Source organism: Hemicordylus capensis, chromosome 3 (assembly GCF_027244095.1).
Source record: "Hemicordylus capensis ecotype Gifberg chromosome 3, rHemCap1.1.pri, whole genome shotgun sequence".
NCBI classification, from domain to species: Eukaryota; Metazoa; Chordata; class Lepidosauria; order Squamata; family Cordylidae; genus Hemicordylus; species Hemicordylus capensis.
The window spans coordinates 235468874-235484515 of NC_069659.1; the positions used below are offsets into that span (position 1 = coordinate 235468874).

General features: G+C 45.0%; 1 protein-coding gene across 9 annotated transcripts in view; it reads left to right on the forward strand.

Moving 5' to 3' along the window:
- Positions 1-15642, forward strand: part of LRRC20 (leucine rich repeat containing 20) — a 183966-nt gene that overhangs the window by 26804 nt on the left and 141520 nt on the right. For 7 of the 9 annotated variants that reach the window (XM_053311734.1, XM_053311736.1, XM_053311729.1 and 4 more), the window contains one exon: positions 14369-14518. The exons of the other annotated variants lie outside the window; for them this stretch is intronic. In XM_053311734.1, coding sequence (XP_053167709.1) covers positions 14369-14518 — 150 coding nt within the window. The remainder of the gene's footprint in view (positions 1-14368; positions 14519-15642) is intronic. 9 annotated transcript variants of the gene reach the window in all.

Here is a 15642-nt window from a genome sequence, read left to right on the forward strand (position 1 = left end):
CTCCGGTGGCAGATTTTGGGGATGCTAGCAGATGCCCCCTGCTGCTGCCATCAGAGCATCTCTTCAAGACCAGTCTGACCCTTGCAAGCTTTGCAAGGAGTGCCTCCTCTTGCACTCTTTGCAAAGCTTGCAAAAAGCATGAAAAGAGAAGAGGAGGCTGCTAGCAACTTTTTCTTTCCTGCCCTGCATGCACTTTCGGAGCTTGGTTTTGAAAGAGGACTGGTCTCCACTGGAGGCGTGGGGTAAGGCAGCATTTTGCACCTTGGCTCAGGCAGCACAATATCTTGGGCCACCCTTGAATTGGGAAATTAATTTATTTGTGTGAGAAATAAAAAATCTAAAAAGAAACACAAGATAGACACCAGCAACAGTCACTGGAGGTACTGTGCTGGGGTGGATAGGGCCAGTTTACTCTCCCCCTGCTAAATAAAGGGAATCACCACTTTTAAAAGGTGCCTCTTTCCTTAGTTAGCAGTTTGTTTTCTGAATGATACAAACCTTTCTACCTTTTGTAAGTGGAAAGGCTTGGTAGAAATATAACAGGGAAGTTTTCCCCAGCATGGAGATGCAGTGTTGAAAAGCTTATGTATGCTAGCTGTTTGTTCATTTATTTGTTTATTTATTTGTTCGATTTTTAGACCGCCCTTACAAAATAGCTCAGGGCGGTTCACAAACATCAAAGACCCTTTAAAACAATTTAAGAGCACTGGAAGGCCAGGCCGAACAGGTAGGTCTTTAGGACTCTCCTAAATTCCAATAAAGAATTCAAATTACGGATGTCTGCAGGGAGCACATTCCACAGTCCAGGAGCGGCTACAGAGAAGGCCCGCCTCTGGGTCGCCACCAGACGAGCTGGTGGCAACTGGAGCCGGACCTCCTCAGATGATCTTAGCGTGCGGTGGGGATCAGATCGAAGAAGGCGCTCTCTAAGGTAACCTGGACCTAAGCCGTTCAGGGCTTTAAAGGGAATAATCAGCACTTTGTATTTTGCTCGGAAACATATCGGCAGCCAGTGCAGCTGTTTCAAAACAGGCATAATATGGCCTCTCCGGGTTGCCCCGGAGACCAGCCTTGCTGCAGCATCTTGAACTAACTGAAGTTTCCGAACTACGTACAAAGGCAGCCCCACATAGAGCGCATTACAGTAGTCAGGCCTGGAGGTTACCAGCTGGTGCACCACTGTTCTGAGGTCATCCTCCTCTAGGAATGGACGCAGCTGTTGAATCAGCCTAAGCTGATAAAAAGCACTCCAAGCCACAGCCTCCACCTGAGATACCATAGTGAGGCCTGGATCCAGGAGTACCCCCAAGCTGCGTACCTGCTCCTTCCGGGGGGGCGTAACCCCATCCAGCACAGGGAGATCTAACTCATCCCTCAGATTCCGAGCCCCTACAATGAGCACCTCTGTCTTGCTTGGATTCAGCTTCAATTTGTTATCCCTCATCCAGCCTATTACTGCCTGTAGGCAGGTATTTAGGGAATGATGAAGCAGATGAAAGAGAGAAGTAGATTTGGATGTCATCAGCATACTGATAACGCCTTGCACCAAATCTCCTGATAACCTCACCCAGCGGTTTCATGTAAATATTGAAAAGCATTGGTGACAGAATGGAGCCCCGAGGGGCTCTATATAACAGCTCTCGTTGAGAAGAGCAACTGTCACCAAACTCCACCATCTGGGATCTGCCTGAGAGACAGGAGCGGAACCACTGCAGAGCAGTGCCTCCTATCCCCAACTCTGCCAGGCGACCCAGAAGGATACCATGGTCAATGGTCTCGAACGCCGCCAAGAGAACCAACAGAGTCACACTCCCTCTGTCGATTCCCCAGTATAGGTCATCCATCAGGCCGACCAAGGCTGTCTCAACCCCATAGTCCGTTCTAAAGCCAGTTTGAAATGGGTCTAGATCAGGGATTCTCAACGTTGGGTCCCCAGATGTTATTGGACTTCAACTCCCATAATCCCCAAAGAAAAGCCACTGGAGCTGGGGATTATGGGAGTTGAAGTCCAGTAACATCTGGAGACCCAACGTTGAGAATCCCTGGTCTAGATAATCAGTTTCCTCCAAAACCGCCTGGAACTGGTCGGCCACCACCCTCTCGATCACCTTGCCCAACCAAGGGAGATTAGAGATTGGCCTATAATTATCCATCGCTGAGGGATCTAGGGAAGGCTTCTTAAGAAATTGTCTAATTATTGCCTCCTTCAAGCATGGAGGCACCTAACCCTCCCTCAGCGATGCATTTATGATATTCACCTGGCCTCCTCAAATAATCTCCCTGCTAGAGAGTAGGCTGTTAAAAGTGCAACAGCCCTAAAAACCACAAATAACCTTTTTTTCAGAGCTGCCTTGTGAAATGGTTCAGAGAAACAATCTAATGGCTGAAGTGAGCCAATCAAAGCAACTCAAGATATGGAATGAGTACTAGATGCATGATAGCAGATTCAGATAGAGAACAGGTGGCAGTGTTAAGGCAGTTGAAGAGAAGAAATCCTTGGGAGAATGTTTGGAGTGGGGAGAGAATATACCTTTTCACAAGATCATGTCTTCTGTACAATATTCAGCCTAGAAGTGCTAATTAGCCTGATTGCAAGGCACACTTTCTTCATTAATGGGAATGTATTGATACAATCTGGATTCTAGTAGAGCATTTCACATGGTTATCTCCCAAAGTAAATTATTGAAAGCACTGTTGCATGCAAGCTCAGAAATAGAGCAGAAGTAACGTAAGCTCAGGTAGCAACCTGCAGGTAGCAGTTGAAATTATGTGAATAAATTGTTGGTTGGTAACTTTTTATCTCTCTGAGTGACCTAAATTAATAATTTAGCACGGTTTGTTATGTAGGAGATGCATTCTAATTGGTCACTGTAACTGGTATTTACAGTGTATCCCCCGCTCCCCCAAAGAAGATTTATTTTTATGGAATGAAACTAAATGAAGCAGTGAAATAAAGCAGTAAAATCCTATGCTAATTGAAACTTGCATATGCGGAATCACTTTTGGCTTGCAGGATTTTTGGCCAAATAATGTTTGGCCCTGTCTAGGCAGATCATGCCTAGGCCGATCATGCCTAGGCCTTACAGCTTGTTTCTAGATGGCTAGTGAGATGCTGTGACTTGCTTGTGGCAAGATACCTACGCCCAGTGGCACAGCAAATGTATGTAGTGACAGGATAGGGACAGTTACTCTCCCTCTGCTAAATAAAGGGAATCACCACGTTAAAAGGTGCCTCTTTGCCAATTTATTGTAAACTGCCCAGAGACTAAAGTTTGGGGTGGTATACAAATTTGATAGATAGATAGATAACCGAAAGTTAGCAGGGGTAACTTGGCAAAGAGGCCAAGTTGGGGGCAGATATGTTGTGTGAAAATTTTGCTGTGATTACATAGGAAGAGCTTTGCTGGATCAGGTGGAAGGCCTATCTAGCCAAGCATCCTGTTTCCTGCAGTGGCCCACCGGATATCTCTAGGAAGTCCACAATCGGGAAGCATGCTCCTTCTCCTACTGTTGCTCCCCTACAATTGGTATTCAGGGACATTTTCCCTCTGAAACTGGAGGTAGCCTGTAGCTATCAACACTAATAGTCATTGATAGAGCTGTCTCCCATAATGCTTGTTTTGAAATCAGTGGTGTGCATAATGAACAGTGAGGGGTGGATATTAACCCTCAGCCAGATTTTGGGGTAGATTTCCAGCCCTAGGTGTGTAAACAAGCAAATCACTGCACTCACAGCTATGTTCTTGTCAAATAGTCATGTGCACGGACCGGTTCGGAGGCCATTCTAAAGGCCTCCAGACCGGTCCGGGCACGCGTGGTTTTGGTTCGGGTGGGGGATTCCAAACGAGTTCGGGGGGGGCTTTACTTACCCCCTCAAGAATGCAGCTGTATTTCTTGAAGTAAGCGGGCGGCATACCTCCCTGCCGCCCGCTTCATTCCCCCTCCTCCGTGGCTGCTACCTTTGAATCAATACGCAATCGGGCGGCAGGGTATCTCCCAGCCCCTGCCGCCCAGCTCTTCAATGCCCCCGGACTTGGCTTAAATGGCCCTGCCGCCCCAGGACCCCTGCCGCCCCTTCCCTTCCCATGCTCCCATGCTCAAGGGGTCGGCAGGAGAACTCCCCCGCTGACCCCGTCCCCTTCCCCGGGCGGCTGCGCTCTAAAGTTAGAGCGGGCGGCGGGAGAGCTCTCAACCGCCCGCTCGCTTCCCCGGCTGCAACGCTGCAAATGGCTTCTAGGAAGCCTTTAGCACGCCTGCGCAAAAGGCTTCCTAGAAGCCATTTGCAGCGTCGCAGCCGGGGAAGCGAGCGGGAGGCTGAGAGCTCTCCCGCCGCCCGCTCTAACTTTAGAGCGCAGCCGCCCGGGGAAGGGGACGGGGTCGGCGGGGGAGCTCTCCTGCCGACCCCTTGAGCATGGGAGCATGGGAAGGGAAGGGGCGGCAGGGGTCCTGGGGCGGCAGGGCCATTTAAGCCAAGTCCGGGGGCATTGAAGAGCCGGGCGGCAGGGGCTGGGAGATACCCTGCCGCCCGATTGCGTATTGATTCAAAGGTAGCAGCAGTAGCAGCCGCGGAGAAGGGGGAATGAAGCGGGCGGCAGGGAGGTATGCCGCCCGCTTACTTCAAGAAATACAGCGGCATTCTTGAGGGGTAAGTAAAGCCCCCCCCGAACTTGTTTGGAATCCCCCACCCCAGTGCCGGACCGCAACTCCGCGGTTCCGTGCACACCTCTATTGTCAAACTCTGGTGCATGATATATCCACATATATCCCTCACCCAGATTTTGGGGTAGATTTCCATCCCTAGGTGTGTAAACAAGCAAATCACTACACTCACAGCTTTGTTCTTGTCAAACTCTGGTGCATGATATATCCACAAGTATGACCCCTCGCCAGTTCTGATATTTATGTTTTCTACAGGGTAGAAAACTACCCCAAAACAAATGGGCTTTCTATGATTGAGTGGTTTTTATCCCATTCTCAGTTAGCTATTTGGGATGGGGGATAACATCTAATTTCTCTCTGGAAAGTTCAGTTTTGTTTCCCGTAATGATTATAGTATTTCAGAACTAGTCTTGGGCACCACATAGTTCTGTGTTCCTGAGTTAGGGCAGATGAAACCAGCCTCTTCCACAATGTCAGTTTGGAACAAATAAAAGGATCACAACAGCAGTAACCACAACATGTCAGCCTCAGTAAGTCTGGCATCAGTGGATCAACCATCCACAATACATCACTGGTCTTTTCCCCTTTCTCCTAGTGGGATACAACCCAGAAGCGGGGGTTGGGGGTGGGAGCTTGGTTCCAGGTGGAGAGAGCAAGAAAATGTAGAGGTGGGATGTGTGGCACCGAACAGTCTGCTGAACCACGCTCACCTGCTAGTGAAGGTGCCAAGATAATAGGTTATATGACAAGCAGAAATGGCAAAACGTTGCCTACACCAGTCTGTCACTCACCTATGGCACAATGGTGAGGTGGGGTCTGGGTACTCCAGTGAGAGGCCAGACCAAGAGAAGTTTAGTCTAGCAGTAGGAGGCAGTGAATGAAGCAACTCCCTACCCTGCAGTGTGAGTGTGAGTACCATCATGAACCCTGTGGGAGGAATCCAAATACTGCCTGGAGAGCCACCACCAGTCAGAGTAGACGATGCTGCTCTAGATAGACCTATGGTTTGACTCAGTAGGCAGCAGCGTCCTACATTCCAATGGAAGGACCTTGACCTAACAAAACTGAAAGTGTATTTTGGCCTGCTAGTCCTGGCTGGGGTTTCATGCCAATTATGAAGTGCCGCAAGGGCTGTGGGTAATACATTTGCGGCCCTCTTATTTCTGTGCCACGATGCAGCTGAGATGATTTGAGGACATCACAAGTAATTTAAGATTCAGTGACAAAACCACATGACAGGAGAGAAGAGTGATTACCAAGCTGGCAACCATTAAAGGAGTCTCGACCTCGTTTGTGCAGTAGCTGCAGCACAGCTACATTTCTGGGTCTGGCCAGCAGTTGATGATCAGCAGTTAGGTTTCTGAGGTGCTGCCCCTTCTGGCAATACATGCCAAACAAGCCAAAGAAGTATGGTTTGGAACTATGGTGATGGTGTGATGCAAACACATTCAAACAACCAGAAAACAAATGAGAGAGAGAGAGAGAGAGAACGAAAACATATAATATCTCATAGTTATATGACAAGCAAACACATCTATATGACAAGAAAACATATCCTACCTACTGAGAGGAAATGTTTACCTTGGGAAACAAGCTGGAGGATGGCAACAGAGACTAGTAGGCTTGCAAGTTGTGCAGCAATGTGTTCAGCCATGGAACAACACTTTTGGCCGCCTGTAGAAGTGCATGTAAAGGAATGATTTGGATTAGCATCTCTCTCTTGCAATTAAAGGATGTACCAAGAGCACATTGGCGTATCCACCAATGACATAAGCTGGGTTGATAAAAATCAATGATTTTTTTTTTAAATGGATTTTTAAACTGAAATCAGATTTTTAAAAGTTAAATCAAATTTTAATTTTTTTAAAAAAATCATTAAAAAAAAGAAACTAGGTCAAAGATGATATGAATATTAATCATAACTTCTAATTATATTCTGTGAGCCTATTAACAACTGTATATGGGGATAAGAGAGAACAGACTTGATGAATCATGTTCTGCAGGTAGTATACATGCAGTACACACACACAATCAAGCCCTTGCCTGCCCCCCCACCCCACAAATGGAATGACAGAGAACACCAATGAATAAATAGAGCATTTGTGGGGATGGAGGAGATCTGAGCAAGGAGTCTGGATATAAATACAAGGGATAGGAGAGAGAATAGAAAGTGAAACCAAAAGTGAACAGAACATATTCATGCAGTCCTGCTGAAGCTTTTTCGGAGTGTATCCTGCATTGTAGAAGGGGGAAACACCTATCATGGCAACAGGTTCTAAAAGAGACCCCATTTGAGAATATTTTAATGAAGTTCCTATACCTGTGAGTAGGACAGATATGCTTGCAAAATGCAAACAGTGCAACAACAACAATGAGCAAGGCCTGGTTGCCTGAATGAAACAGTATTATGAGTACCTTTTATAGTGTGTACCTGCCTTCTAAAAATGAAACCTACATCTTTCTCTGAATGTCTTCACTATGAGCCCCATCGCCTATTGAGATCATCCAGAGAGGTTCGTCTGCAGTTGCCATCAGCTTGTCTGGGGGCTACACAAGGATGGGCCTTCTCTGTTGCTGCCCCGAGATTCTGGAATGTGCTCCCTACTGAAATAAGAGCCTCCCTGTGAAGGAACTCTTTGCATGATGGGAGTTAGCCTCCATTATCCTGAGAGTGAGAGCGCCACGACATCAGCATCCACTGGATCTGCCCTTCACCAATCCTGTCTAGCGCAGGAGAAATGAACACTTTGTGCCCCAGTTCCCCTGTGGGGATGGGAACTGGAAAACTCTTTGAACTATAGACAGGTGGCAGCTTCAAAGTTGCCTCTGCCCACTGGGGCATCTCATCCTCTCATTGGCGGAGGACCTGTTAACCTAAGCCATTGTGGCCTTCCTCTGATTGGTGGAAGGTGTGCAGCTCCCCCCAGGTGCTTTTGCCTAAGAAACTCTTTTAAAAGTGTGGTTTTGCCTGTATTAAGTTGTCCACTACATTCCATATATTTGCTGGACCACCTGTCACCCAGATATGTAAGTGCTTTGCTTAGACTTTAGAATGTATTAAGAGCAAGAAATGACAATGCTCGGTTGAAGTACTTTAAAAAGGAAACGTAACAGAAGCAGTGAACCAAGCCAGATTCCCGTGATGTGGAGACAGAGGTGATTCTCCAAAGCTTGGTTCAGACCCAGTTCTGAATTCTCTCTGGAATTAGAGAGTGGTGGCAGCGACTACTGGGACCTTGCTCTGGAGCAGGGATTATTGAGTGAAACTACCTAAACTCCAGTGGGGGCTTCCTTGACACTCCCCATCTCTGACAATTTTAAAAAAGTCTCTAAAGACACATTTATTCACCCAAGCTTTTAAGTAGACGTGGTTTTAAATTGTTTAAAGGTTTTAATTCCTGTTTTAATTTGTTTTATGTTGATTGTAGTTTACTGGCCTATAGGATGCAACTGACCAGCTCCCGGATTGCCTTTAGGACAGTCACAGAGAGCCCTTTCAGCTGAAATGCTGAGAACTGATCTATTGAAGTATGGATCCTTATTAGTGTGGTGTTTGAAGTGTTCATTTTTCCTTGCTAATGACTCATATTCTCAGTGAGCTGTGCAGTCGCATAGGGCAGCATGCTTGGGATGTGGGGTTGCTGCAATCCCCTGGGGTGAAATGTCAAATTATTGTGAGTTCTGTGGCTTGAAAAAGTTGTCATCGAGTGTAATCAGTGGGAGTCCCAACTACTTGGGAGTAGGAAGTTCTACTTGTGTGTGTGTGAAAATCATGACTCTGGGTGAGGATTAATGAAATAAAGGTGTAGAAATATTAGCAGGAACACTCCTATAGCAAGAACAACTACAGCATAATCCCTTAATGGAGACAAGGAAACACTAACTTGCTGCTTATGGTGTACATGATTATCGTGGACAAAGCCTTGGTAGTGCATCACAGTGCCTAGTTTTGCATAGATATGCTGTCCTGTCAATAAGGTTTTAAAGGCCTGCTTGAGATCAGGCTCCCAGCTCTGGTGGATTTCTTGGTGGAGGTGGTTTTGCAATCTTGGGGCTATAACAAAAACTCCTTTTGGCTGTCTCCACTAATTTACAGCAGTAGGCATTTGCAATATGTTGAGATCTAGTAGAAAGAAGAGTGTGGACTGTTACCTGTAGCAGAAGGCATTCACTTGAGAAGCCCAGGCCTGGGCTTTACACGTACTGTAAGTACTAGCACCTTGAATTTGCACTGGAAACAAATAAGTGTAAGGTGCTGGGAGGGTATCTTGTAATGGGACACCCAGTGGCCATCTGTGCCCTGACCCTTTGGCAAGCTGGATAAATTAAACTTCCATGGTACAGGAGTACTCTCTTGGCTGCAGTGCTGGGTGGGTACGGTCAGCTGATCCTATGGCCCAATGGGAATACAACATCAGATCCTATAAAACTAGCTTGCTGCTAAGCCAGTCCAGTAGTCTGAGGAAATAGCTGTTTTCTTTGTGAACTGTTTTTGCCAGATAGTGAAGCTCTTCTCACGATTGGTGAGAAGAGCTTCTTCTGGGTCTGTGGGGAGAGAGGGCTTAGCCCGCTCTCCCTGCAGCTAATCAGAAGGCAGCCCTGGGCGGACTCCCGGTTGGGGGCCGACTCGTGTGTTGCCACGTGCCGTGGTGACACACGAGCAGCCAATTTAAGGGAAGGGGGACTTAGGCGGGCTCAACACCTTGGGAGCACCGGGCTCGCCTGCGAGCCCAGTGGTTCCCACAATCCCTGGAAAGCGGGCTCAGTTCCCATAGCCCGCTTTCCAGTGATTGTGGGAATAGTGTCTTAATGAGCTGGAGGGAGGGAAGTGTCATGGATCATCAATGGTGCCTTGATCTCCAATGGAGTTGCAGTACAATAACTGAAATACTGTCATGTAGATAAAAAATAAGTTGGGCATGAAGGTAACTGAGGAGGAGTAATATGGGATGCTTCAGTTCAGTTCAACAGTAACCTTTTCTCAGCGTTGCAACTGATGCATTTATAGGTGTTTTGTTACACTAAAAACAAAATCAAGTCTGGTAGTATCTTAAGGACTAACAGATTCATTTTGACATTTTCACATGCGCTTTTGTGGGACTAGATGTGTTTGAAGTGGCCTCTAGTCCATGAAAGCAAATGTTGTAATAAATATCTTAGCCATTTTAAGGTGCTACAAAACACTTTTGTATACAGTATAAGGCAAAGTCTGCAGCAGGTAAGAAGAGGAGGAGAATTAAGCACGGTCTAAGAAGCCTGGATTTAATTCCTGAATACCATTAATGGTTGTAAAAATCCCTTCAATTGTACTTGGCCTAATAACTATTCCAAAGCTGGAGCCTTTTGCCTCCTGAAATTTTAATACAGCCAGTTTTCTTCTTGTATGTGAGAGTGGGAGGGAGGGCTCTAAGTAGAGAGATATGGAAAATCTGATTTAAATACAAAAAACAAAAACAACCAACACTGTAGGAGTAATTAAGCTAGGGTTATGATTGTAGACAACAAGAACAGGCAAATGAATAGAGACTTTAATCACTTGATTAATCACCTATTGCTTATACATAAACCAAAGCAGAGCTTTTGATGTTTGGAATTTAAATCAGATTTGTAAGCATTTTGTTTTACTCCATACCAGCCTGCTGTGCTTTATTCTGAAAAATGTAGCCTTTTGGCATCTGAGAGTTTAGTTCCAGCACATTTCTGAAGTGGAAATTATACTTTGGGGAGATTCTGTGGTTGTTCTGCAGAGATATCCAAACCATTGGACCAGGGTGCGGTTCTACCTGGCTTGTATACTAAGCAGGTTTTTTTTTTTTTTAGCTTCCCTGTATTATGTTTTAAAATGCAAACAGTCATAATAATACTTAGCATTTGCATAATGTTTTTGAGAGTGCAAAGTGCTTCTCCTGAATTATCTTCTAGCAGTCGTATATCAAATCTGCAAGGTAAATATTATTATCTCCATATTATTGTGGCCGAGGCTGAGAGGAAATGGCCACCAGTGAGTTCATGGCAGAAAGATGAATCAAGACTTCCCTACTTCATAGCTCTGTCTCTTGCCACTATACGACAACATCATGCTTATGTTCCTGTAGTAAATTAGATCAATTCTAGTTCATTTTAATGGGACAAGTGTTGTGCTTTCTGCTCAATAGACTTCTCCAGTTGAGTCTGGACAGACTTTTCCCTGTGCTCCTACTTTTGTCCATTTGAAAGGTTAGTATGCAGCCCATTCCTCTTTTTATTAACATGATACGAGAGAAAGTATACTGAAAGTACCATTGGCTTGAACCAAAGTTAACACAGAGATGTTCTTTAGTCAGGCACAGACTATAGAATCAGAAATATGTGGTGCCAGTTTATGCCTCTGGTAAAATAGTTAGTGGCAAAACTGTTACTGAAGGGATGGCTATACAGCTGTTACTGAGGCAACAGCCTTTTTCTTTTTTTTTTTGGAGTGTTTACAGGTACCTAGCCTGGTTTTTCAAAGGTAGACTGTGAACAAAAGGTACTGAGGTTGTTCTCATGGCTGGGTTAGGCTGCACGTGAGAACTGCCAGGATTGGGTCCTGTAGTGACCTGCCTCCCAACCCCTCACTCCAAGAGTTAACCGGAAGAGTTAACCAGAACCCTGTCTTGACTGACAGGCTGCTGAACTCCAGGTTTCAGCCAATCAGCACACCAGGTGGCCAGGACCTAGAGAGCTGTTGCCAGGAAGAAGGGAGTTCTTTGTTGGGAGAAGCTAAACTGGAGGTGCACAGGAGGACATGTGGCCATGGATGTTGCCTGCAGAAGAATAACTCTGCAGATCCTTGAAAGACAGGAGGGCAGGAAGCTTGAATTCTCATGAGGTTTTTGGTGAGTTCAGGAAAAGGGAAGTTTCGTCTAGGGAAACGTTTGTTTAGTCAGACTTTGCATAAGGGATGTTATATTTGGTGTCTGTGTTTTTGCATGTTCCTGATACTGTTCTATTATTGTTTGCCTGTAACATATTTAAAATAAGAAACACTAGCCTATGCCCATCCTACCTAGGCTGTTGCAAAAGACTCTCATTTAAGCGTTCATTAAGGCAACCTATTTTTGAAACCCTACTAAGTATTCTTAACTGTACCTAAAAGCTGAGAAAGCCTCAGACGGAAGCAGTCTGTAGTAATTGGATAAAACTTTTTTTTTAGTTCTTTTCTTTTTACAAGCCTCTCCGAGTTGGTTTTTAACTCAGGGGAAAACAGGGGGTGATGGGGGATTTCTCTGGTGCAAACACATCCTCAAACGTTCAGCAGCTATCAGTTTTCTCACCTTGTGTAGGCTTGCATGTGGAAGATTTTTGTACTTATCCAATAGCAAAATAAAGAGAGTTTCCCCTGGGATTCTACCCCAAGCCCAGGGAGGTTCAAGCTCTGTCGATAAGAGGGGTGGCGGCGGCAGCATTTTGAACCTACCAATAATACAGAATAGTTTTAGGAGAAGCCTAGCCAGGCAGCTCAGCAGGGATGATTCAGCATTTCTTTCTCTCACGTGAGCTTGCTCTGAGACAAAGGCTGTAATTCTCAACAGGCCCGATCCTGGTGGGGCAGTGCTTCCTAGCCTGGCTATCTATCTATCTATCTATCTATCTATCTATCTATCTATCTATCTATCTATCTATCTATCTAATGTATTTTTATACCTCCCTAACCCAAGGTCTTTTTAGCCTGGCTGTTAGCCAATGTTAAGGGAGCAAGTGTTCCTTAGCCCAGGCTCCCTGCTCGTGTGCGAGTATGGGCTGTTTCCAGCCTGGCCGCACACAGAGACGGGTACCTAGAGTCCCTGTCTCTTGAGGGAATCTCCCAGTGCATTGCACATGGTGCATTGTGGGATTCCTGGATTCAGTTAGAGAAGTCTGTTGAGCAGAAAGCACAAGAGTGGCAAGAAGTGCGTTGTCTTGGCCTCCTGATCTGTGCCCTGCAACACATGCTGCACCACGCAGTACTGCTTGTATGGGAACTCAGTCCACGCTTCCAAAACAAGAATTCACTCTTCTGGGAGGAAGGTGAGTAAAACAAGTCTCCTACCCGCTGCCCCGCCCACCTGATCATGTGAATGACCTCACTGAGTGGTGAGAGAGGCTTTCATTCAATTAACATTTTCTGCAACCAAATTCACTTACAGCTCATGTGTGACTTGAGGCTCTTGGCAGTGGACTAAAGCTATAAATCCTTTCCTGTGCCAAGTGGGGAAAGCTAGATTTTAGAGGTATCCTAATTTAAAAAGAGAACACAGGCCCATGCAGTCCACTGAGTAACAGAGGCATTTCTGAGCCACCTGTGCTGTTGTGGGCTCCTAAGAAACCAATGGCAGTTTCTCATAACGGCACAGATACTCAAAGTAGCACATCTGTACTTCTATCTAAGCAGCGCTCCCGGAGTACAGGTGCATGCCTCTTTTAAGTGTTTGTTCTCTTGCGCAGAAGTGCAAGACTGCTGATGCTTCCTTAGGAGCCCACAGCAGTGCAGGCAGTTCAGGAAATCCCTGTATTAAGCCTGAGAACTTATGGGCCACTTTCTACAGCATTCTCTTAACTATCTTACGTGCAGGAACAACCCAACATTGTCTTTTACCTTGTGCCTTCTACTTAAAGGAAGATCTGTTGGGAATATCTTTGGAGAACAAAAGACAGTCCATTGCAATGGGCTGTAGAATAACCTTGGAGCAGCTTTATAACCAGGGCCATCTTTGTCCTGGACATTGTTAGTGGGAGTAGCACAAGCTATCTTCTAACTTGTAATATAAAGGAAGGAGGGACATTCCATGACACATCATTTCTTCTTTTGCAGGGACATATTAATTCCTTGTTTGGTCCCAAGGTACCAAACGAACAATGCATAAACCACTTTCACAAGTGTTCTCAGGGAATAATGGTTCAGGAATGGATTCAAACAGTTGGTGGTTGAATTAGTTTAGATATACTTCCTAGAGATTGGAGTCTTCTTGCACCCTCATGTTTGCATAGTAACTCAACATTTTGCTACCAGAAATGTGTTGTTTCTGATATTGCTTACTGTGTTTGAAATCTGAACCAGCTGTTAGCATAAACAGATTTTAAAGCTATCCTAATGTAAAGAGAGAACACTGACCCATACATTGCACAGAGTAACACAGGCATTTCTGAGCCGCCTGTGCTGCTTCGGGCTCCTAAGAAACTAATGGTGGTTTTGTGTAAGAGCCCAGATACTTAAAGTAGCACATCTGTATTTCAGGAGTCTCTTAACTCTCTCCCTCTCATAAAGTAGAGAGAAAACAGGAAAGAAGTGTCTGGGAATTATAGTTTTGCTTCATGGGTAGCTGGCAAATGTGCATGTACAGTATGTGTTTCAATTTAATCTTGAGTTCAATGTGACAGAGAGACTTTCTGTATGAGTACAGTTTTGGTTCATATGTTATCTTGAACAAAATAGGCTTGGATTTGGTTTGACTATATCTCATCCCTGTTCTTGAAAACATTCAGATTGTGTTTGCTCCTGATCTTTCTTCCTGGTACAGATCCAGTCTTCTCAGAGGCATCTGGTGGGCCACTGTGTGAAACAGGATGCTGGACTAGATAGGCCTTGGGCCTGATCCAGCAACGCTATTCTTATGGACAGACAGTGAAAATGAGATGTCATGGAACACAGTCCATCTTGTCGTGGAAGTTTCATCTCCCTCTTCTCTTCTTCCTTGATGTTTCACTGCAGATTTGGCAGATTGCAAACTGGTGACTTTCCCTATTGCCCTTTACAAAGTCATGAGGCACATCACTGAAGGGATATACCTCATCACTCTGGCCAATAATGAGCTAAAGTCTGTGACCAGCAAATTCATCACCACCTTTAGCCAGCTTAGAGGTAGGTATGCATTTCTTAATGTAACCATGGAAACAAAGAGAGAGTGATATTTCAGACTTCTTCTATGTGATGGAGAGATCACATTTTGGATATATTTCATGTCATACCTATTTACTGTGCATGTTAATCATATTGTTCTCACCCAGTTATTAAAGCAGTGTATAATCTTATGTAAAATTACAAATAAGTAATAAAACAGTGATGATAAAGTAAAATGAATTTTTATAAAGCTACTAAAACCCCACTAAGAATAAATAACCGCTCTAAAATCTCAGATCCTCTTAGAAGCTCTCCTCTGTTGAACAGATGAGTTTTAACTAATCTTATAATGCAGGTGTATGGTGAGCCTCTCGTCAGTGGTAGGAGCATTTCTGGGTTTTGGAGTAAGGCTGCTTGTGATTCTGGTTTTTTTCAGCCTTCAACCTGAGGGGACCTGCATTTTTCATTATTCTGTATACCAGGCTGCAACATGGAGAGTTGTTGCTTTGCAAGGCAACTTTATGTTCCTCAGCCTTACCCATGTTTCACTTATGTTGTTTGACACTAGTATACGTTCATGAATTGGAACAGAATGGATTGTATCCCAGAAACTGCAGTTTGCAGAAGAAGCCCTTTTGTGTAAGGGGTGAATATTCATTAATCTCCCCTTCCTTCTCCAGCCCCCTGAATCTCCTCCTTCAAAAACCTCTCCTGGGGGTGGATGGGGACCCCCAAGAACTATGTGACAGACTGGGGTATGGTTCTGATGTTCTGAGATCTGTCCTCAGTGGAGGAATGCTCTGACTCCCCTTTAGGAATATGCTGATCCTGCAAAGTAGGCTGCCACCAGCTGAAGACTGGCCCAGAGTCCCTAATCAGACTCAGACACAGCTATAACAAATTCTAGAACTGGCCATCTTGAGAACTGAAATGACACAGCCAGAATCTGCAATCTCAGTTCTAGACAACTATATAGTTTAAAGGTATACCTCTATAGAAAAGTGTGTACAGTAGGGAGATTACTGTTCGTTAGCAAGAGGGGAAGGATTTTACTTAGAACCTTCTAAAATCAAACTTCTAAATATAAGAATACAAATAAGCCACTTCTAAATATAGGATTTTTAAAAAGAGAGAAATATGCACAC